The following is a 22,857-nucleotide window of genomic DNA, read 5'->3' as shown; positions in this document are numbered from 1 at the left end:
AGTTTTATAAATTCAATGTTCATCACTACACCAAATGCTAACATGTAGCAGGAGAAGTTACAAGTGGAAAACACGGGAATTTGCTAAGATCAACTGCCAGGAAGACCTATTTTAAAGGTGTCTGTTTGTAGCACCTAGTTTAAACAAATACAAGATTGCTTTTGATTTGTTATCGGAAGATGAATTCTATATTTCAGGAATCTAGCAAGAATGACCGAATATAATGACACAATAGTATAAGTCAGAGTTTAATAAACTAAGCTACAGTATAATTTTGCAGACTTAAGGAGTACTGCTTTACTAACATCGATACACATTATCCACGTGTGCATCAATATCTGCTTGAATATTTTATATTTTGATCTCTTATTTCTTCTCCCTGCCCAAATTCCTCCACATTTTCCCCAGATGGGTTTCTTTTCATTCTTATTTTTGTTTTTCTACCCTAGTTTACATCTGCCTGTACATCTGTATTTTTTTCCCATTCCCTTTCTGCTCCCCATATGAATAGAGTTTGCCTCAGTGTGCCCCTCCACAACTCAGAAATGCAATAGATCTAGGGTCAATAGCAAAAAGCTTACATCCTTTTAGATGCCAAAAAATTCTGACTAATTGCATAGCACACAAAAAAAACACGCCAGATAAATATTTTTGGAAAAACATTCAAGTATATTTTTTGTCAGTGGTACTTAATGTCCAGTACCAAAAGTTCTTATCCTATGTCATGATTTTCATCCTTTTAACTTCCCTCAAATCAACTTGCATCACTCATCTGCATTATACATTTCAAATTAGAAAAGTAGCCCAAAACACTCTAATATCATTAAAAGGGTTTGTAAAGAATGCAAAGTGAATGTAAGCACCAGAATAAAAAAAGGTTTATAACCTGTTTTAAAGTTAAGTTCCACATGGAAATTTAAAGCTGCTTAAGTAATGAATACAAGTGATTTTCTTAAATACTCGACTACATCTTTACAGCAAGTCTCCTGAAATGAAAGGTGGAAATATAACAGCAATCATGAAGAAAGTAATTAAATTACAGGATTAGCTTGTGTATTTATTCCGAGGTAGTCAGACTAGCAGGAAACTTCAATTCACTGCAAAACCAATTGTACCGTGGACATTACAAGAACTGTCTAGATAACACAAATAGAAATAGTTGACTTTTTTTTAAAACTTGGACAAATGTAGGGAAACTAAACTCAAACAACACAAGTACAAAATTGCTTTAAATATAATTATTTTATTCCTTGAGTGTTGTACGAAATTGAAACCAACTAGAAGTAATCTAGTTGACATTCTTCCAAAAACATTATTTAGACCAGATTTAGAAGTACATCTTTAAGTTAATAAACAATAAATAATTTTTCTTTAAAGCTGCACAGATGGTGAAGATTTTGCAAAGCTGACCTGCTTCATGATTATTTAATACAAGAAATTAGGTTGAGCTGATTACAATTCTAAAATTAAACACTCATTTCAAGAAATATAAAAAAAATACTTACCACCAAATGGAATGATGCAAACATTGTGCTTAGATGCCAGCTCTACTATCTTGACCACATCAGAATGACAGCCTGGAAAACAAAGTTTTTCCTAAGTGCTGACCCCTTATTCCCAATTGCTCCCCATGCATCTGCAAATTTAGGTTCTTGAACTACAAGAACAACTCAAGGAAACACTTCATGTAGGAAAGCACTACAATCTCCTACTTCCAAAATGAATAAGAAAATTGCTAAAGTCAAAGATATTGTGTCCAGCACCTTTTCATCATCAGTTCACACAACACAGAAAATAATTAAAGCAAAGGACACAGAGGTCTTTGGGAATTCAAAATTAATTTGACACACAGAAAGAAAAGATTGCACTCCAGCAATTCTGGCTTTGAAGACACATACATGCAGAACCTTAATGGTAAAGGTTGCTTATAAGCTATTCAGACATCATGAAACAAAGGAGAAGCACAGCAGCAACAGAAAAATGTGATTTTAATAGGGTTGCTTGGCATATTTTCCTTTATTTATTTTATAGAATTTTACATTCACATTTCAGTTTGTTAGGGATATGCTGCTTTGAAATTGATTTAATAAACAAAACATCATACTTACTTGGCCAGATTACAACATCTGGAACTCGTTCAACTTTGCCTTCACGTAGAGCAAAAATCTCATGTAAACAGTGGCCTGTGTTTAAAATAAAGTATATTGGTTGATCACAAAATAATATTCATATAGATATTGGGGAAAAAATACTTTATATTTCTTACCATGGGATCTTATTAACCTATCCTCTGGATCTTGTGAAAACGGGATTCCTAGGTCTTTTAGGTCCTTGAGACATTCCTCATTTAAAATGGGTAATGGAAGATCTTCTAAATTTGGTGTAGTCTTCAAAGTTTAAAAATAAAAATGCATTATTCATTTCCATAAAACTTTGTCTGCAAAAGAGCAAACTCAAGTTAACATCTCTGGTAAAACTTAAGCATATTTTGGAGGAATATTGCAATTTTAAAAATTGATAAGCTGAACTTGGCCTTCAAAATTTCTCAGATGTTCCCATTTAGACAACTTAAGATAGACTAAAATAAATTGAATTGTTGAAAACAAATGTTTAAGTTGTTAGACAAGTGCTAACATTTTCTTCTGAAAAATATAGAACACCAGCTGAGTGTTTCCTGTGCTTTCTAAGATACAATAACTCAGGAAAAAATCTCTTCCATGTAGCATACTGACAAAATAATGAAGGTATATCAACCTAGAACATTCTTACCCTTGGGGTTGTTTTGTGTTCCAAACTTGCTCCAAAGGATTTTTCCATCCACTCCTTCAAAGCTGGAAGCACCATGCCACTAAGTCGATACCTAACCATGAAACTTTCACTTAGTTACCATGAATCTAGCATTTTACTGTTTATGCTATATTCAAACCTGTGTTCAGCAAACAAATCTCAACTCTATAGATCAAATACATAGTTGAGTGAACAATTAATCGTTACCCAGAAAATGTAATTTGTTTACTCCACATGAATACTTGCACGTCTTTTCTGATTTTACATCAATGGTGTAATTTTTGAAGCGTGGTTACCGTTGTGATGCAAGAAATCATTAACTCAAAGGGTAAATTATGCTTTTGTTAAATTTGAAACAATTCATAACTATTAAGTGAATTTGTATGTGTATAGGACTGTAAATTAGATGTCCCATTTAAAACAAAATCAAACATCCAGTAATTCAACAACTCTATGCTCCAGAAAATTCTATCAAGTATTGTATAGCTTCTAGGAGTTATTTCTGTAACTTCAGGTTAGAAAAACTTAGTTATTTATTCCATTGAAGATAAACACTTCCTTTTCCACCCACTATCCCCAATTTTTTTTCCCAAGGACTGGGAGATCATTTATTATTTCAAATGTAAACTGAGCTCTCCTGCTATGCTTCATGCCACAACTTCTCTGGAAAATAATCTTAGAAATTATAGTTTAGTTTATTCAAAATTATTAACAAATCATTTACACACCAAATTCTTTAAGTAAGCTCAAATAGTAAAAATTGTGTGTCACTAAGAACATGCTGTGGAAAAATGTAAATAAGGTAATTGTATGAAATGATATGTAGACTTATAAAGTCAAGAAAGGTAAAATCACATCCTAAGCATGGCATCCACTTTTTGTGGCCCACAATCAACTCATGACCTCTTCATTAATTTGGCATAACTGAACAACATGACAAAATACAGTAGGACATGGCTGCTACCAAACTAGTTACCTGCAAGGTATGGAGTAATAATGCAGAGAATACAAGCTCAAATCCCACTTCCCTTAGAAGTGCCCAGCAGAGCACTTATTTTTTAGGGGCATAATAAACATTGGCCTGGCTAGTGATGTGCTCATCCAGAAAAGGAATTTAATTTTTTTTTAAAAAAAGGACGTAAAGTTGCAAGCATGTTTAATTGAAATGGCTATCACTTGCTACCTAAGTAATAGGGAATTCTGGCAATTTTCTCCCAATGTTTCATTTAACTTATGCAGCAAATAGAGTAATGTTTGATTTGTGATAACTTCCTAGAAGTCCTCAGTCCACAGAAGCTGTTTAAAAAAAAGTTAGAATTTCAAAGCAATAGAAAAAAAATGCAAAGAACATAAACTGCAAAGTACTTAATGTAGGATTTTTTTTTAATGATGCTAATAATTTTAAAAGGGCTTTTTGATGCATGGTAATTTGCACTCCATTTGATTTTTTTTTAAATCCTTCTAAAATATCTCCTGTGTATACCCCAGGCTTTCTTAAAGACATCTGAACTATAACAGCAGTTCCAGAATGGGAACAATGTCCAACAAAACTGTGCACACTGCAAACAGCACAAGTTAAGAAATAACAGACAAACTTCTTTGTAAATACAGTAACATCTGCAAGCTGTGAACATTGCAGAAACTATTACTGCAAGAAACATGACCAAGTTTACAACCCTGTCTTCTCAAGGCTGTAATGAGAACACAAATCCACCAGAAACTTGGTATTGGTTTATTATTGTCACTTGTACTGAGGTACAGTGAAAAGTTTGTCTTACAAACCGATCATACAGGTCAATTCATTACACAGTGCAGTTACATTGAGTTAGTACAAAGTGCGTTGATGTAGTACAGGTAAAAACAGTGACAGTACAGAGTAAAGTGTCACAGCTACAGAGAAAGTGCAGTGCAATGAGGTGCAAGGTCACAACAAAGTAGATCGTGAGGTCATAGTCCATCTCATCGTATAAGGGAACTGTTCAATAGTCTTATCACAGTGGGGTAGAAGCTGTCCTTAAGTCTGGTGGTACGTGCCCTCAGGCTCCTGCATCTTCTACCCGATGGAAGAGGAGAGAAAAGAGAATGTCCTGGGTGGGCAGGGTCTTTGATTATGCTGGCTGCTACACCAAGACAATGAGAGGTAAAGACAGAGTCCAAGGAGAGGAGGCTGGTATCCGTGGTGCGCTGGGCTGTGTCCACAACTCTCTGCAGCTTCTTTCGGTCTTGGGCAGAGCAGTTGCCGTACCAAGCAGTGATACATCCAGATAGGATGCTTTCTATGGTGCATCGGTAAAAGTCGGTGAGAGTCAAAGGGGACAAACCAAATTTCTTTAGCCTCCTGAGGAAGTAGAGGCGCTGGTGAGCTTTCTTGGCTGTGGCATCTACGTGATTTGGCCAGGACAGGTTGTTGGTGATGTTCAATCCCAGGAACTTGAAGCCCTCAACCCTCTCTACCTCAGCACCATTGATGTAGATGGGTGCATGTACACCGCCCCCTTTCCTGAAGTCAATGACCAGCTCTTTTGTTTTGTTGACATTGAGGGAAAGGTTGTTGTCATAACACCATTCCACTAAACTCTCTGTCTCCTTCCTGTACTCCAACTTATTGCTGTTTGAGATACGGCCTACAACAGTGGTATCATCTGCAAACTTATAGATGGAGTTAGAGCAGAATCTGGCCACACAGTCGTGAGTGTATAGGGAGTAGAGTAGAGGGCTGAGGACGCAGCCTTGTGGGGCACCAGTGTTGAGAAAAATCATGCTGGAGGTATTGCTGCCTATCCTCACTGATTGCGGTCTGTTTGTTAGAAAGTCAAGGATCCAGTTACAGAGGGAGGTGTTGAGTCCTAGGTCTAAATCTACATCTAAAAGTTGCCCTGATAGAAAATTTGCTTTAGATTTATTTTGAGCAACCAAGGAGCAGGTGGCTTCTGAAGTAAATACATATATTGCAACCTCAGAATCACGCAGCACAATAGATACCATACCTTTGCACTGAATTTACAGCCTGAAATAATGGAATGAAGAAATAATGAACAAATAATAAAAATTCCACCAGGTGGTAAATTGCAGTTGAAATGTAATTAACCCCATTTCTGATCAGTAATGAATAGATAAACACTTTTCTATTTTTGAAGACTGAAAAGTTCTTTTAATCCTAAAGTGAGAAAACACACCAGACAACTTGGATTCATACAGTTTTGTTAACACTGTTTACACATCACAATTGTTAACACATCACAAGACAAACTAAGGACAAAGTTCAAACAAGAACTGACACAACCCAAGAGTTGATTGTGGAAAAGGTTTTCCAAGGAAATTAAAGAAAGTCAAGCAAATTTAGGACAAGGATCCCAAAATGTGGATTTTGGATAACTGAAAGCTTTGTCCATTGATATCTGGAAGAGGTATAGAGCCAAGTGTGTGTGTTTTTTTTAAAACGTACATTCAAAACATATCTACAAGAATGCAAAGTCCACAGGTTGAAAAAGCCCATCAGTGCATACTATTACTCTACATGTTTATTTAAAGACTTAAAACATGACAGCAATGTAGAACAAGAACCATGTACAACAAGGTTATGTATCCCCCGAATGATTTTTTAAAAATTAATAACTGGTATTTTTCTGAGTAGGCTTGCCATCTGCATTCCTCGTTCGCTCAAGCTTGCTTTCTCCAAATTTGGAAGTCCAGTCTTGCTGGCTGTGTCAACCGTGGCAATCAAATGGTGGGACCCTAGACAGATTAGGCCTTGAGCAACAAAATTGGGTGACATGGAAGGTTCTACCCGTGAGACCACTTTGTAAACTTTTGACAAATGGCAAGGTCCCAGGCCCCATCATCTTTGCCATTTGTCAAAGCTATCAAGGTTGTTCAATGTTTCTGAATACCTGTAACACAGAGTCATTTAAAAAGTTAATTTAAAAATAAAAATTCAAACAGGGATAACGGAATGAAATTAAGTTTCAAGAGTTAGTTTGTTAAGGTAAAGGAGTAGTTGTTATTGGTGCAAATATAAATAGATGCTTTTAGTAATGAAAAGGATTGTAACACATGTCAACTGACACCAAAACTGGACATGATCAGGCCTAACGTAAATGAATAGCTGCTGAGAGCAATGAATTTTAATTTGGTGCATTAATAGAGTATGCAGAAATTGGAATTTAGGCTTCAGTGCATGAGTTTTTGGAGGAAGCAAAGCATTCTGAATCATTCACAACATCAGAAAAAAGTCAAAGCAGACAATGTTTACAGAGTTAAAGATGTTGATGAAATAGACGAGGAAATAACTATGTATAAATAGATTTTGAATCCATGTCTTGAAATGCTATCACGTATAAACTGATAAAGAAATACACCCAAGATATTCACACTGATTAAAAAGTAAAATTAAGTTGCAAATACATTGGCCACGTTCAGATTAGTATAACTGGAACCAAGTTGAGGCGCTGCAACTAAGCTAAACCATAAGGACAAACAATGAATAATGAGTGCCGTCAAATACATCAAAATGATTAGGTAGTTTAAAAAAGGGAAAAGTCGTCATGGTCCGTCACAAAGGAGGTCATTGGTGTCTCTTATGAAATTAGTCTTGCTACACTGCAAACTAGACTGAAGGAATTCAATCTGGAAGTGATAGCGAATGGCACAAATTGGAGCAAAAGGAAAAAAAAATTAGAGGTGGTTTGCTAGGTATAGAGATTACTTGAATTTTTTTCCCCCAAGATGATATAATTTGAAGGGTTATGCAAGCAGTACATGGGAACCATTGATAACATATGGGATCACAATGATAAAGTCCTCATTCAAAGACATTCCCCAAGCAAATACTCCAAGTGCACAAGGAGACTTATGTGTCGTTGCATTATACACCTTGTCAAGATGTTTCTTGTAGATTATCTACAGTGGGGGGAGAAAAACCAAGGGCGCAACAAGTTGTGATATTTGGGTGGAATTCTGATAATATTTACTAAATTACATTTAACAATAGAGGAAAAAAATCACTATGCACCATATTCTGCTTCTTGCAAAATTTCACCACCATTACCACTGCCACCACCACCCCCAGCATCGATTCAGGATAGTGAATGCTTTCAAGTACTGTGTGGTTCCACTGTGCCAGTTAATTTCCAATACCTTGCCTAGTGGCTGCCATTATCAGAGCCTCAAGCACTATTTTGGGCATCAATGATGAAGGCCAAAGGTCTTCAATTCATATCAGGGTAATCAAAAGTTATCATGGCTTGCAAATTGTTTGTTCTGGATATAGCCCTAAAGCACAATGGTTTGTGAACTGACTATTTACCAGTAGCAAAATAGAGAAGCATTTAATTAAATTTCTTCCTAAGCCATCTATCTCTGGAATCTCAACACAAACAGGGTGCTTTTCTTTCAAAATTATAAGTTAGCATCTCTGGGGGGCGGGGGGGGGGGGGTGGGAAATCTTAACGGTTAAGCCATTTATCCAAAATATAAAGCTTTTATGCCATGAAGTTAAGCAAAGTCCAACTAACCACCATTAAATTTTTGCTTCTTCCTTGCATCTCAAGGTAAATTAAGGTGTGATTTCTGTTTCAGTTTGGTTGTGGAGGATATTTTACTTTTGGAATGTCTCATGTGCTCCAAACTTCATTATGTATATTTGGTAAACAGACGCACACACTTGGCTCTGGTAAAACTCAGGTCTACAATTTAAGATGTGCAAAGACATTGCGTACAATGTATTCAAGTTTCTTACTTTTCTTGTAGTCATTTATTACCTAGTTGAAACTGAGCAGTGCCAAACTCTACAACAGAATTGAAAGGAAATAATTCTGCTCCATTCTTATGAAAACAATCTAGAGATGCAAGTTTAGATAGAAAAAAAAATGTATTACTCACATGTGCATAGTTGGGAGTTTCATTTGTGTATTCTGCATGACACATTTCTAAATACTAATTAATCACTACAACTACAGCTAAATTGTGCTGCAGCCAGCATTGCCACAGCTCAATGGCTGTTGACCATCATTCCATTTTTTTTTGAGAAACACATCTGCTCTACTAAATTCAATGTCTTCAGGCCATCCTGTAAATGCATTACTGGACAACTTAAATATCTGCTCCCTGTTGAGGAATACCATTTTCAAACACAATTTGCTACTGGAATGCTGCAGTCTGAAAACAAACTGGTAAACATCTGCAAAAATTCAACTTTAAGCAATACATAGATATGGAAAATGGTTCCACTACAATTGCACAAACTAATTCTAATGTTTTTCTCTTACAGGCCATCCCCAAGTTATGAACAAGTTCCGTTTTTACAGACACCCATAAGTTTATTTTGTCCACAAGTCAATTTTGTCCATACATCAGGAAATGCACAAAAATCACTTGATACAGTAACCATACCACCACAGTATTGTAATGAATGGCATCAAAAGCACACAAGACGGATAAGAAATAATAATTATTAAAGGTAGAGAGAGAGAGAAAGGAAACTAGTTCTACCGTTCATTGGAATAAATGTACGTGCATTGAACTTTTGAATTTATCATGGGACCTTGTACAATTGTATGGGTGTCCATCAGTCAGACATTGGTAACCCAAAGATGGCCTGTATAGTACACTAAACATTTACAACACAGTTAAGATCATCATGAAGCAAGTGACACTTTCAACTGTCATATCTGGATACAAGATTATCAATGCATTAATGTCCAGATTTCATCCAGGCTATTTGTGAGAAAGAGGGGAAATCAAAAGCAAAGTTAACATTCCATGTAATTCCATATACCTAACTAATATTTTTTAAAAAATCATTATTCAGTAGGCACAAGGTTTGAAGAACTCTGCATCAGATAATGTGTTTCAGCCATGAATATTTTTTTGAAAAGTAAAAAGTTGCAGTTGTAATACAAGCAATATGGAATTCTGTGTAAGTAATAAGGAATTCTGCAACAAGGTTTCCAAGGACAGATTTTAATCTGCATCTCATAAATGGTCTGCCTCATATGAATTCCAGGACTGCATTCATAGTAAAGCAAAACACAAGATCTCGTTGTCATATTGTCTTTCTGAACTTTCAAATACTTGGTCTTTGTTGGAAGATTATAGTGGAGTGGTCACTTGCATAAATGTACACCAGCTGCATATGTTAAGAGTTGCATTTCTTCTAATAAGAAATATTTATGAAATAAAAACCAAATCAAGTGAAGAACAACATAGGGCTTTGTAAAGATTTTATCAAAAGGATGCATTTAAAACAGACATGATAAAAATGTAACTTCAAGTGAATTTTTCAAAATATTCTCATGTTAGTAGATAAGGATTTGTAAAATTCAATGTATTACAGTTCACAGCAATATGATTGAGAATATCCATATGTCTGAAACAAAATACTAGAGTTCAGAAACCTCAGATGAACTCTCCTGCACAATTAACATTCCAAACATTGCAGACAAGTTTACTCATTCCCAGACTAACAAATTAATTTGGCAGCAGCAAGCATACACAGGTTCTAAAGCAATCTATGTGTATCTATAATGCAACCATGCTCATCTTCATGTATTTTAGGATGAAAACCAGTTTTTCAAAACAAATTTCTTCCAACTCCAAAGAGACAATAACTGAAAGAATTACCTTCGAAGTTCACATTGAAAATTATTAAGCAAAGTCTTACCTTTTGCCTGTAAATTCACCTTGCCCCTTTTTATTAAATGTAAATTTGGAGTCCCTGTAGCCCCATCCATTCCACTTCAGGATCTCCTGCCTTAAAATAAAGGAATTATTTCAACATATACAAAATGCATGTTCAAGACCAAGAGAAAACTTTTCTAAAATATCAAACTATTCAAAGGCATACAGTTATACAGCACAAAAACAGGCTCTTCAACCCATCGAGTTCATACTGACCACGAAGCACCATTTAATTCTCCCCACAGATTGTACCACTGCAAATTTATAGTGACCAATTAACCTACCATTACCTTAGTGTTTATCCCTACGATAAGCACCTAGCAATTTATGAGATACAGAAGACAGCAAACATCCAAACTGGATACAGTAGAACTCAATCTTTAATCCAGCATGCTCAGAACTTTGGTGGTGTTGAACAAGCAGATTTTCTAGATGATCAAATGTTATTTCTTCAATACTCCAACACGCTTAATTCACTTTAAAGATGTTGCACAGTAATACTTCAGTGAACGTGGTATGCTTCACTCACTGTGGCCCCCAGCAAATGAAGGGGGAGTGCAGGAAACATCACCTGATGAGCCAGATGCCAAATCATTGTGATTTCTGCAAGGTCAGATAGCAGATTATTGGACTTCTACTGTAACACTTAAGATAAGTCAACCAGAAAAACTTTTTTAGATTCAGAAAATCAAGCTGTATAAAGTTACAGTTGCTATGAATACAGTTCCAAGGATAACCTGCACAAAAAGACAATGTCAATTAAGGATTGGTTTGCAGCAATTTGAATTGAATCAGAGGATTGTGGTTCAAGTCCCATGCTAGAAATTTGAGCCCAATTATCTATTCTGACAACTGACACCCCCTGGGCAGTATTGAGGAAGTGCAACATTGTCAGAGATGCAGTGTTTTGGTTGAGATATTAAACCAAAGGCACTGCTGTTCTGAGGTGGATGTAAATGATCCAGCTTCATTACTCGAGTAGAACACTAAAGTGTTCTATTCGTTAATATATCCAGAACAGATCAATTGGTCACTGCTGAGTGAGTAAGCTGTGTACAAACTTGCTGCCATATTGCTTATATTACAACTGCAACTACATTACAAAAATGAAAACAAAATATGCAACTCCCTTCACCCAGGAGTTAATCTCCACCCCCCCCCCTCCCCAAAGAGATGCTGTCTGACCTACTTAGTATTTTCAGTATTTCCTGCTTCCATTTCAGATTTCTGGCAATTGCAGATTTTTGATTTACGTTTCAATAATATTACTTCATTGATTGTCAAGTATTTTGGGATGTCTGCACTTCATGAAAGGCGCTATAAAAATACCATTTTCTAAAAAAAAGCAAGACTAGGAAAGCCGGGTTAAATTTCTAGATAAATTGATCATGCATTAGTAAACTACAATACAAAACTATTACAAACAGAATGTGCATTCCATATTTAAAGTAACATTTCAAAACTATTAGTAATACGTAAAAGCACTCCACACTTTTGCAAAATGGTACCATTATCAAAATGTCAAATTTATGCATGCTATCAACTTGATACTAAAATACAGAATGCAGACTCAGCAAAACTGAGTCAAAATGGCTCAAAATACATCACAGAACAAATCACTACCAACCAAAAGAACTTCATTGAAATGTGAAATTAACTTTAAGGCTTCTCAAATTTGTCAAATGTATTGCAAGTTTACATCAATTTCATTAAGCAGAGGCTCTAGATGATGCAGTAGTTTGTCAGGAAAAGAGAAAGCAATAGTGCTTGATAAGGGAAAAAAAACTGCACAAGTGCAAAAACCAATTTTGTTCCAGGTGGCAGCCACACCCCATAGATAAAACACTTTAGAATTAACACATGGTCGGTGGGGTGGGGTGGGGTGGGGTGGGGTGGGGTGGGGTGGGGGGGCAGGGTATGATGTAAATGAAGTGGATACAGGGATCCATAAGGCAATACTACAAGAGCCTCATTTCCTGCAATTGACCAACAGATCTGGGGTTCTTGAAACAAGTGAGGGAACTGCAAAAAAGGGATGAGCAAACTGACTGTGGTACCATGGCACAGGAAATTAGTCAAGTATAGGTGAGAATACCACCCCCTCTTCCCCAAGTTAAAAAACATGGTTGTAGTTGGGGATATATAGTTATGGGGGGGGGGGGAACACAACCACAAGCATGAGAATAGCAGACCCTGTTGTCCACCCAGTCCCAGACTAAATTAAAGAGTACTGGGAGGAATTAAAAAAAAGGCTGTTCTGTTAGGATGGCCTACACCTAAACCACGCTAGGACTAGAGTTCCAGAAAGTCAAATAACTAGGAAGATGGATAGAGCTTTAAACTAAATAGGGAGAAGGTCCCACTGGGGAGAAATTTAGAATACCAAGACAACAAGGAAGCAGTACATGGGAAAGGATAACCTAATTGTGTCAGGAAGTGACAGACTGTACAAAGTACATTATAAGGGCAGAGCAAGGAAGTATACAGTCAGGGTAAGGAAAATGAAATGGGGGAAGACGAGACTGGGTCTGTGAATAACTAAATTTAGTTTATTATGCCTGTGTATGATTGCACAGACTGTAGTAAACGAGATTGGTGAATGACAGGTACAGATAACAGCATGAGAATACACATAGTTCTGCTCTAATGCCATAGTTGTGCTCTTAAGGAACTTCACGTTATAGCAAATGATATCATTAAAAATTGTGTCAATGGGAAGAGGTTTGGGGTTAAAGTTTCAGACTCTCAAAGGTTTTTCATAGATATAAGTTTATTTATACTAAAGGCTATATGTTACATTGTTTAGTAGAGAATTGTTACACAAGCATCAATACAAGGAAATGCTTGTCAATTTCCAATGGCCTCCTGCAGTGAAACAAGAAGCCTGTATTCTTAAGAGACAATAGCATCTGATTACTGTGGGGAGGTTGCATGCAAACAATTGTCACCCCCCCCCCACCCCCAAGACAGCTCTCTTTCTGCTTGTCAGTTTCCAAAGTAACTCTCAAGTGGTTCTCTAGTTCCTGATCGAAATCACTTTATAACCAATTCAGCCCATGTAACACAAATAGAGTTCTCCAATTCATCAATCACATTATATCCAATTTGTATTATAACAGAACTACCTGTATGATATAGCAATGACAACAGAAACTTAGCTCAAAAAATGCACTGGGCTGACACTAAATATTTCTGGAAAGAGTGTTCAGGAAGGATAGGCAGGAAAGAAGGGGGGAGGAGTAACAGTATTGAGAATAATACAAGTCCTAGAGAGTATGGCATGGAGGCGTCTACGACAGAATCTGCATAGTTACACTGCCTGGTCTACGCTATAGGCCAAAGAGTTGGAGAAATAGAGGAGCAAATATGTAGGGAAATTACAGAAGTGAAAAATGCATTGGGCAGTTTTAATGGGGGACTTCAATTATCCCAACAAAAACTGGGACTGTAATAGTGTTAAGGGGGCAGAGAAGGGAATGAGGTGGGTCAAGTGCACCAAATGTTGATTGGGGAACACTTAGTAGATCACAAATTTTAGGTTAGTTGTAGAAAAGGAGAAAGAGCTTACTCCCTGCAATCCCCACCCGACCCCCAATCAGACTACCCACCTTTAACCATCTTGCATCCACCTTGACCATAATCTACTCCGATATCAATTCATCTGCATGCCTGCTCTATTATTTATCCATTCCTACTCTGATCACCCTTGCACCCCTCCCCAGATCAGGACCAACATCAGTCAGCCTAGCTCAACAGTGGCCTTGTGCAGTAATATTCCCTAACAACCCGGTCACCAGCTTGGCTGACTCACGGCAGGAAGTCCATAGCAAAAATCTAAAGGCACATTACAGTCAGTAATCTGTACTTCCAGGCTACCCAACCCCAATACAGCTAGTGATGGTTATGATCAGCAGGGCAGCAAGTTTTTCTCCCCATTAGGCAGAAGCGCCTTGTTCCTCTAGCTTATCAGCAGGACAGTAAACGGTTCTTACTTTGCGTGTTCGGCCTTTTGCCCCGCCAGGTTTCCCGAGCCCTGAGGGACTTGGACACACAAAGCACCTCTCAGCTAAAATCCAGACAATGGAATAGAACAGATCATTCGATGCCTTAGCTCTACACATGCAAAACTTTGAATCTTGAGAGAACAACCACTGACTGTAGTCAGCAAACCAGTTGGGTTTTGCTCTTCAGAAGGACTCGGAAACTTCTACCTACAAATTTCCTAAACTACTCCCCTGTTTATCTTCAACAACACCTCCCCCCAGTCCCAACTACACCTCCTTCACCCAACATGTGAAGCTGGTGTCAGAGTTACAATTCTGAGAACTTTACCACCACATCATCTGTACTTTTTACCTTTTCTTATTTCAATCCTCTCCATACCACTTCTCATCACAGTTAATGCAATGATTTGTTGCTCTGCATAAGGAGGATGCTCTGCATAAGATAAGGTGGATGGTAATAGTCGTTTCCCCAGGGTAGGGGAGTCCAAAACTAGGGGGCATAGATTTAGGGTGAGAGGGAAAATATTTAAAAAGGGACCTGAGGGGCAACTTTTTCCACGTAGAGGGTGGTGAGTATATGGAATGAATTGCCAGAGGAAGTGGTTGAGGCAGGTATGATGATATCATTTAAGGAGCTCTTGGATAGGGACATGGAGGGGCGGGGCTTAGAGGGATATGGGCTAGACGCAGGAAATTGGGACTAGCTGGTTGAGCACCGTGGTTGGCATGGACTGGTTGGGCTGAGGGACCTGTTTCCATGCTGTATTGCTCTATGACTATGTGAAAATAATTGAGGAAAGAATATCACCTGGATGAGTGGATCTGCTCCAGGTAAACTGCAACCAAATGTTGATAGGTAAAATTGTATAAGAACAATGAGTTACCATTAAGGAAGAGATTCAGAACCAGTTGGTGTACATTCCTAACAGGGGCAAAAGAAGATCCAGATGATGAAATAGACACAAGGGAAGCTAAAAACTGCTGCATACGAGTCAGGATATAAATATCAGCAGGAACCAGGCTAAATTTTTTTTTAAAAATCAGAAGTAAAAATTAAAATGAGAAGCAAAGAGTACATGAGAAAAGAATAGCTGTCAACATAAATGGAAATCCAAAAGGGTTCTATAGGTATATAAAGAGTAAAAGGGTAATGCGCAGAGCAGTGGAGCCCATTAAGGACAAAAATAGGAATGTGCACATGCATGCTAAGAGTACCATTAAGGTACCAAATGAATACTTTGCATCTGCTTTCACCATTGTGGAGATTGCCTTCAAAGAAGTATGGAGGAGAAGACAGATGAGACATTATGTTAGAATAAAAACATGACAGTACAGAGGAATTAGAAAAGTTAGCTAAACTTAAAATAAATAAAGCTCCAGGATGAGATGGGACACATCCTAGGATTTTGAAGGAATCATAGGAGGAAATTGTGGAGGAACAACCATAATCTCCCAATGCTCTTTGGGTACCGAGGTGGTGCCAGAGGACTGCAAAGTAGCAAATATAATCCCCTTGTTCAAAAGAAAAGGGAGCAAGGATAAGTCCAACAACTACAAACCAGTCAGTTTAAGCTCAGTGGGAAGAAAAAAAAACTTTTAGAAACATTGACCTGGAGGAAAATGGATTAAAACAAAGCAGCATGGATTTGCTAAGGGCAAACTGCATTTAACCAATTTGATCAAATTTTTTGACGAGGTAGAAGATAGATTACATTATCCTGCACATTTCTGTCTGGTGTGCATGGACTCCAAGATGTTGGATAAAGTGCCACATAACAGGTGTGACAGCAAAGTTAAAATACATGGCAAAAAAAGTGACTTTGATAGCACAAATATGAAGTCGACTAAGTAACAAAGAGTTATGACAAATGATTGTTTTTCAGAAATGGAGGAAAGCGAAAAAGGGCATTCCCCAGGGATCATTGTTAAGGCCATTGCTTTTTTTGATTAATGTTAAGGATCTGGACTTGGGGGGGGTGGGGGGGGTGGAATTCACAATTTCTGACTTTGTGGATGACAAAAAAAAAACTTGGCAGTATTGTAAGCTGCAAAGAAGATGGTAATAGATTGCAACAATCTGGTGTATGCAAGGAGATATACTTGGTAGGAAGGTGGTGGTGAGACAATATAGAATAAAAAGTGTGTTCTGAAGGGGTGCTGAAGCATTGGGGCCTGGGATCATGTGCACACAAGTAGCAGCAGGGCAGGCTGAGAAAGCAGTTAATAAGGCATATACAATAGAGTACAGAATAAAGGAAGTTATGTGGAACATTCTTTAAAAAAATGGTCCACCCTCAAATGGAGTATTGTGTTCAGTTCTGGTCACCACATTTTGGAAGTTCTGGAAGGAAATGAACCCACAAAACTGGAGTGGAAGCAGTTCATCTTCAATCCTGAGGGACTGCCCATGAATACAATTCTAAAAGGAGTAAATCCAGAGAACTATAGGCCAGGTGGCTTAACATTTGGTGTAGGTCTGGTAATGAAGCTTTACTCAGAAATAAATGAATTATAATGAGATTTTGTAAAGGGAAAAATACACTTGCCTAACTTTACCAAATTCTTTGAAGTTGTTAAAGAAAGAGTAGACGAGACTTACACAGGGGCAAAATTTGAGTTTGCAAAAATGCCTTCAGTTAACAACAACATAGTAAACTTTTAATTAAAGACTGAGCCTGTAAAGTCAGGGGATAAGTAAGAGAATGCATAACTCAACTGCATAATGACAATAAACAGAAGTTAAGTTGTTAAGATTGGCAAATGATGATAAATGTTCTAGGATGAGTGCTGATAACAACGCTGGCCATGAGTTACAGTAACCATTCAGACAGAGAAACCGGAAGTACAATTTCAAGGTTGGCTGAAGATGCCACATTGAGAAAAGGTGGTAAAAATCATTAATAAACCAGCAGAAAGAGTGTTTAATTGCCAGATTATTTTCACTCTGGATATGTGAGGACTTCCCTTAGATTAGGAAGAATCTAAGTTGAGTAGTGGAGGAACAAACAGGATTCAAGAGTAAATAGTCTAACGTCACAAAAATAGCCGAGGTGAATGTCGTTAAAAAGGTAAAGGTATCGTTTCATTTCTAGAGGGGCAGAACTGGAAAAAGCAGACTAAGTTTTGATAAATTCACAGAGCCTCAGAGAGACCACACACAAAGTAATAAGCAACATTCTGGGCCCGATATGTGAAAAGGTTGTAAAGGAGATAGATAATGTCCAAAACATATTTACAAGAACAATAACAGAACAGAGGAGTAACAAATGTCAGGAAAGGCTAAGGCACTATTCTATAGAAGACAGAAGGGTAAGGAATGATCTCAGAAGTCTAAGATAATGAAGAGATTTGATACAATACAGTGAAAATGTGGCCACTTGACGAGGGTCCAAAGTCAAAAGGCGATAAATAGAAGAGAGAAACTTGTAAATCAGATTGAGAATTCAGCAGAAGCTATTCAAAAGGAGTGCCATGATCATGGAACATCCTTCCAGAAGTAGCAGAGACAAAAAATGCATTTGAGGTTAAGCTAAATAGGCATGGGGGAGAAGGAAATAGGAGCATGTGTTGAAAAGGTCAGTGAAGCATTAAATAGTGGCATAGGCCAGCTATCAACGTCAGCTTTAAATATAAATGTATCTTTAAATATATGCATATACATAAAGTTGATGTCCAAATCTGTGGGAAAAATGCTCTTTAATAGCATTCGTTAGTTTTAAATGATCAACAGCACAAAGTCCAACTTCAATGGTAAATTTCTGCACATCTACTATACTGTTGTTCAGCATTTGTTTGGAAAAAACAATTTGGTTACATTCTCACAAACACATCAGAAGACACAGTGGTGCAACTAGAAGAGCTGCTACCTTACAGCTACAGCGATCAGGCTTCCATCCTGACCTCTAGCACGGTCCGTGTAGAGTTTGCAATGTTCTCCATGACTGCATGGGTTTCCTCCAGGTGCTCTGGTTTCATCCCACATCCCAAATATGTGCAGGTTGGCAGGTTAGATGGCCACTGTAAATTGTCCCTGGTGTCCAGGTGAGCAGTAGGACCTGGGTGAGTTGATGGAAATGTGTGGAGAATAAAATGGGATTAGTGTCGGACTTGTGTAAATAGGTTTGATGGTTGGTATGGGCTCAGTGAGCTGAGGGGCCTGTTTCCGTGCTGTATGACTCTATGACACAGCAGTGGAGGTTTCAAAGCTTAACCTGGATTGATACAAATGTATCTTTAAAGCTAGAAATGCATGGGTTTATTGGCCAAGACATGAACAATTAGTAAAACCTCTGGAGTAATTATTGTTAATTTATGGAACAGACTGCCATCTAGTGGGAACTAGATGGCACTGTCCTTTCACCGCCAAGGCACAGGTTCAAATCTAATCCACACACACTTTTCTTTAATGGTTACACATCTTAACATAAATCATTTCAGACGCCAGCAAATTCATAGTGACAGTGAAGAAATAAGATAAAACCTCATTCTTCAATGCTAAACAAATCTGATCTGAAAGCCACAAGAGTGGTTATAGTAGTAAATTGACTGCTGTAGTTGGTGATAAAGTGAAGTATTGGGGCTGAAGCATTTGAAGATTACTTTTGCCTTATTCATGTGAAATGTGCTGTGCAAGTTCTTGATCCAGAAACCAGGTGCATTAATGTTGAAAACAGAATTCCCCTATCTCCAGATGGAAAAGTAGTACCGAACACATTTGTTCCCAACTCTGTTGTTTTTAGATAGAACAGATAACCAATGCTTAAAATTTTTAACCTGGAAATGTATTTCACTATAAAAGATGGAAGAATTGCACATAAAGTAAAATATATAAATTCGGAAACCAGCTCATACACATCGAGGAACCATTATGTTACAAACAATACCCACTCTCTTGTGGTTCTTTATTTATTTGAATGCAGCTTAAAAATAACCAGATTAAAATATGCTCCCTGCGGTAGTTGGAGTCACATGAGAGATAATGCAACGAGAAGTTTTGATGTTTTCAATGGTTCATCCATTGGAAACACCTTCATATTAGAATTTGTGACAGGCAACCAGAAGGTAAGATGGCCACTGCACTGTCCACAACAGCCATCTTGAGCTTCTGCTTGCATGTCATTTCAACTTCCCTTCCCAATCAAACCTGTCTGTCCCCGGCCTTCTCCACTGCCACAGTGCGGCGAAATGCAAACTAGAATAACAGCACTTTATATTTCACTTGTGTAGTCTATAACCTAATGGTATGAATATTAAGTTTTCCAATTTCAGGAAACCAACTCCTCCTGTAACCCCTCCCCTCTTTGCCCCTCCTTTGTTTAGCGTAGCGGTTAGTGCAACGCTATTACAGCACCAGCGATCGGGGTTCAATTCCTGTCGCTGTCTGTAAGGAGTTTGTACGTTCTCCAGTGTCTGTGTGGGTTTCCGCCGGGTGCTCCGGTTTCCTCCCACATTCTAAAGGCGTACGGGTAGGTTAATGTGCGGTTTAAAATGGGCGGCGCAGACTCGTTGGGCCGGAAGAGCCTGTTACCACGCTGTAAATAAAATTATATAAAAAAAATTTTTAAATTTTCCCTCATTCCTGTGGCCCCCCCTTTCCCCTCCCCCCCCCAATGACCTGCCCATCTGTTCCCCACCTTCTTCCCTTTATTCCGTGGTCTACTGTGCTCTCCAACCAGATTCCTTCCTCTTCAGCCCTTTGCCTCTTCTACCTATCACCTCTCAGCTTTTTACATCATTCCCTTTCATCCCCCCTCCCCCACCCACCTACCTTCCCCCTCTCAACCTGGACTCACCTATCACCTGCCAGCCTGTGCTCCTCCCCCTCCCGACCTTCTTATTCAGGCTTCTGCCCTCTTCCTTTCCAGTCCTGATGAAGGGTCTCGACCCACAACATTGACTGTTTATTTCCCTCCATAGATGCTGCCTGACCTGCTGAGTTCCTCCAGCATTTTGTGTGCATTGCTCCAAATTCCAGCATCTGCAGAACCTCCTGTGCAAATCCTCCTGCGTTACGTTCCCATTCCTACTGATCCACCTGGGTTCTCTCCTCTTTTGTTCACTGTTCCCATTTCCATCTGCCTATCACCTATCTATCTGGGTTTCTTCTCCCCTGGCCTACCATCCCTATCACCTCCCACATTTCCAATCATCCCTCCTTTATCTGGTTCCCAGCCTCGGTTTCTGCCTTCCCCTACCCTCACCTGTCTCTACCTGCTCTTTATTTTTTGTTTTTACCTTATCCATTTCCACCTGTCACCCACCAGCCTTTGTCTCTTAACTCTGGCTGTCATTCCCCCACCTCACTTTGTTCCACCCATCACCTGCCAGCTCCTGTCTCAGGCTTTTATACTGACCATCTTCCCTCCACTCTTAGTCCTGATGCAGGATCATGAGCCAAAATGTCAACCACTCTTGGGCCACTGAGTTCCTCCAGCAGATAGTTTTGTTGTAAAAACTTTGAATCACAGAAAAACAGAGTGCCAAATTTAATGGTGAGAGGAGTTGTATAAAGTATCTGCGTTTAGAACATAGAACACTACAGCACAGTACAGGCCCTTCAGCCCACAATGTTGTGCTGACGTTTTATCCTGCTCTAAGATCTATCTAACCCTTCCCTCCCACATAGCCCCCTATTTTTCTATCATTCATGTGTCTACCTAAGAGTCTCTTAAACATCCCTAAATTATCTACCCCCACAACCTCTGCCGGCAGTGCATTCCACACACCCACCTCTCTGTGGGAAAAACTTATCCCTGACATCCCCCCTATACCCTTCTCCAATCATCTTAAAATTATGTCCCCTCATGTTAGCCATTGTTGCACTGGGAAAAAGTCTCTGCCTATCCACTCAATCTATGCCTCTTATTATCTTGTACACCTCTATCAAGTCACCTCTCATCCTCCTTCTCTCCAAAGAGAAGAGCCCTAGCTCGCTCAGCCTATTCTCATAAGACATGCTCTCCAATCCAGGCAACATCCTGGTAAATCTCCTCTGCACCCTCTCAAGCTTCCACATCCTTTCTATAATGTGGTGACCAGAATTGAACACAATACTCCAGGTGTGGTCTGACCAGAGTTCTATAGAGCTGCAACATCACCTCGTGGCTCTTGAACTCAATACCCCAACTAATGAAGGCCAACACTCCATATGCTTTCTTAACAACCTTATCGACCTGCGTGGACGTGGACCCCCAAGATCCCTCTGTTCCTCTACACTGCTAAGACTCTTGCCATTAACCTTGTATTCTGCCTTCAAATTCGATCTCCCGAAGTGTATCACTTCACACTTATCCGGGTTGAACTCCATCTGCCACTTCTCAACCCAGCTCTATATTCTATCAATATCCTGTTGTAATCTACAGCAACCTTCTACATTATCCACAACACCACCAACCTTAGTATCATCAGCAAACTTACTAACCCACCCTTCCACATCCTCATCCAGGTCATTTATAAACATCACAAAGAGCAGGGGTCCCAGAACAGATCCCTGCAGAACACCACTGGTCACCGACCTCCAGGCAGAATACACTCCATCTACCACCACCCTCTGTCTTCTATGAGCGAGCCAATTCTGAATCCACACAGCCAAGTTTCCCTGGATCCCATGCCTCCTTATTACCCCAATTCCATGTGCTCTAACCTTGTTCAAAAACCTTCAGTGCTATCTTGAAAGCTTTCTGAAAAAGTAGGAATGGTGTAACAAATGTAGCATTGGGAGTAAATTTTGACAAAAAAACTTAAGGATCTAGATCAGATTCAGGCACAAAACTTTCCCTTTTTCCTAATTGGTATCTATTCATTTGTAGGTACCTTATGCAGTCATTGGATTGTCAATATTTGAACAGACAGCTACAAGGAGCAAAACTTTTTAAGTACAGCACTTTCAGGATCGTCAACTGAGCTAGCTTTCAAGTTAAAGTATCAAAGTGAGTGACGCCATAATGTCTTAAGTTACTAATTATTCTTGTGATTACCCAATACAACTTTCAGATTTAATAGCAAAGAGACAAACCAGCTTAAATACATTCTCATTAGCAGAGTAACCTCTTGTGCAGCAAGACAGAAACGTCTCAAGAGGATTGCTAAAAAAAAATTGCAATGCCATTGGTAACAGTTTAATTTAAATTTAAGCACAAAATACAAGGAACTTAATAATTCTCTAAATATAATTCTTTGCAAATAATTCATCAGACTGAATTTTTATCGCCCAAGTTGATTTCCCACCCCCACCCCAAACTAGAAATCCAGCAGTGAACTTGAGCTTAGTTGGCACAATTACACAATATCAAATTACAGTACTGAGTAAGGTGATAATGTGTCATATTCAGTTACTAAAGTGTCTACTTAACACCTTAAACAATGATACTCATCTTTATCCTGGGGGTGG

The 22,857-nt window shown here is 38.6% G+C and overlaps 1 protein-coding gene across 1 annotated transcript in view; it reads right to left on the bottom strand.

Annotated features, from left to right (window-relative positions):
- Positions 1-22,857, bottom strand: part of agps (alkylglycerone phosphate synthase) — a 117,402-nt gene that overhangs the window by 79,363 nt on the left and 15,182 nt on the right. The window contains exons 2-6 of the mRNA XM_052024024.1: positions 10,448-10,537; positions 2,770-2,860; positions 2,267-2,387; positions 2,109-2,183; positions 1,506-1,577 (exon numbers count right to left, since the gene is read on the bottom strand). Coding sequence (XP_051879984.1) covers positions 1,506-1,577; positions 2,109-2,183; positions 2,267-2,387; positions 2,770-2,860; positions 10,448-10,537 — 449 coding nt within the window. The remainder of the gene's footprint in view (positions 1-1,505; positions 1,578-2,108; positions 2,184-2,266; positions 2,388-2,769; positions 2,861-10,447; positions 10,538-22,857) is intronic.

The sequence above is a fragment of the Pristis pectinata genome, chromosome 1 (genome assembly GCF_009764475.1).
Source record: "Pristis pectinata isolate sPriPec2 chromosome 1, sPriPec2.1.pri, whole genome shotgun sequence".
Classification (NCBI taxonomy): Eukaryota; Metazoa; Chordata; class Chondrichthyes; order Rhinopristiformes; family Pristidae; genus Pristis; species Pristis pectinata.
Note: the sequence above shows the minus strand (reverse complement) of the source record. Positions and strands in the feature narration are given on the sequence as shown.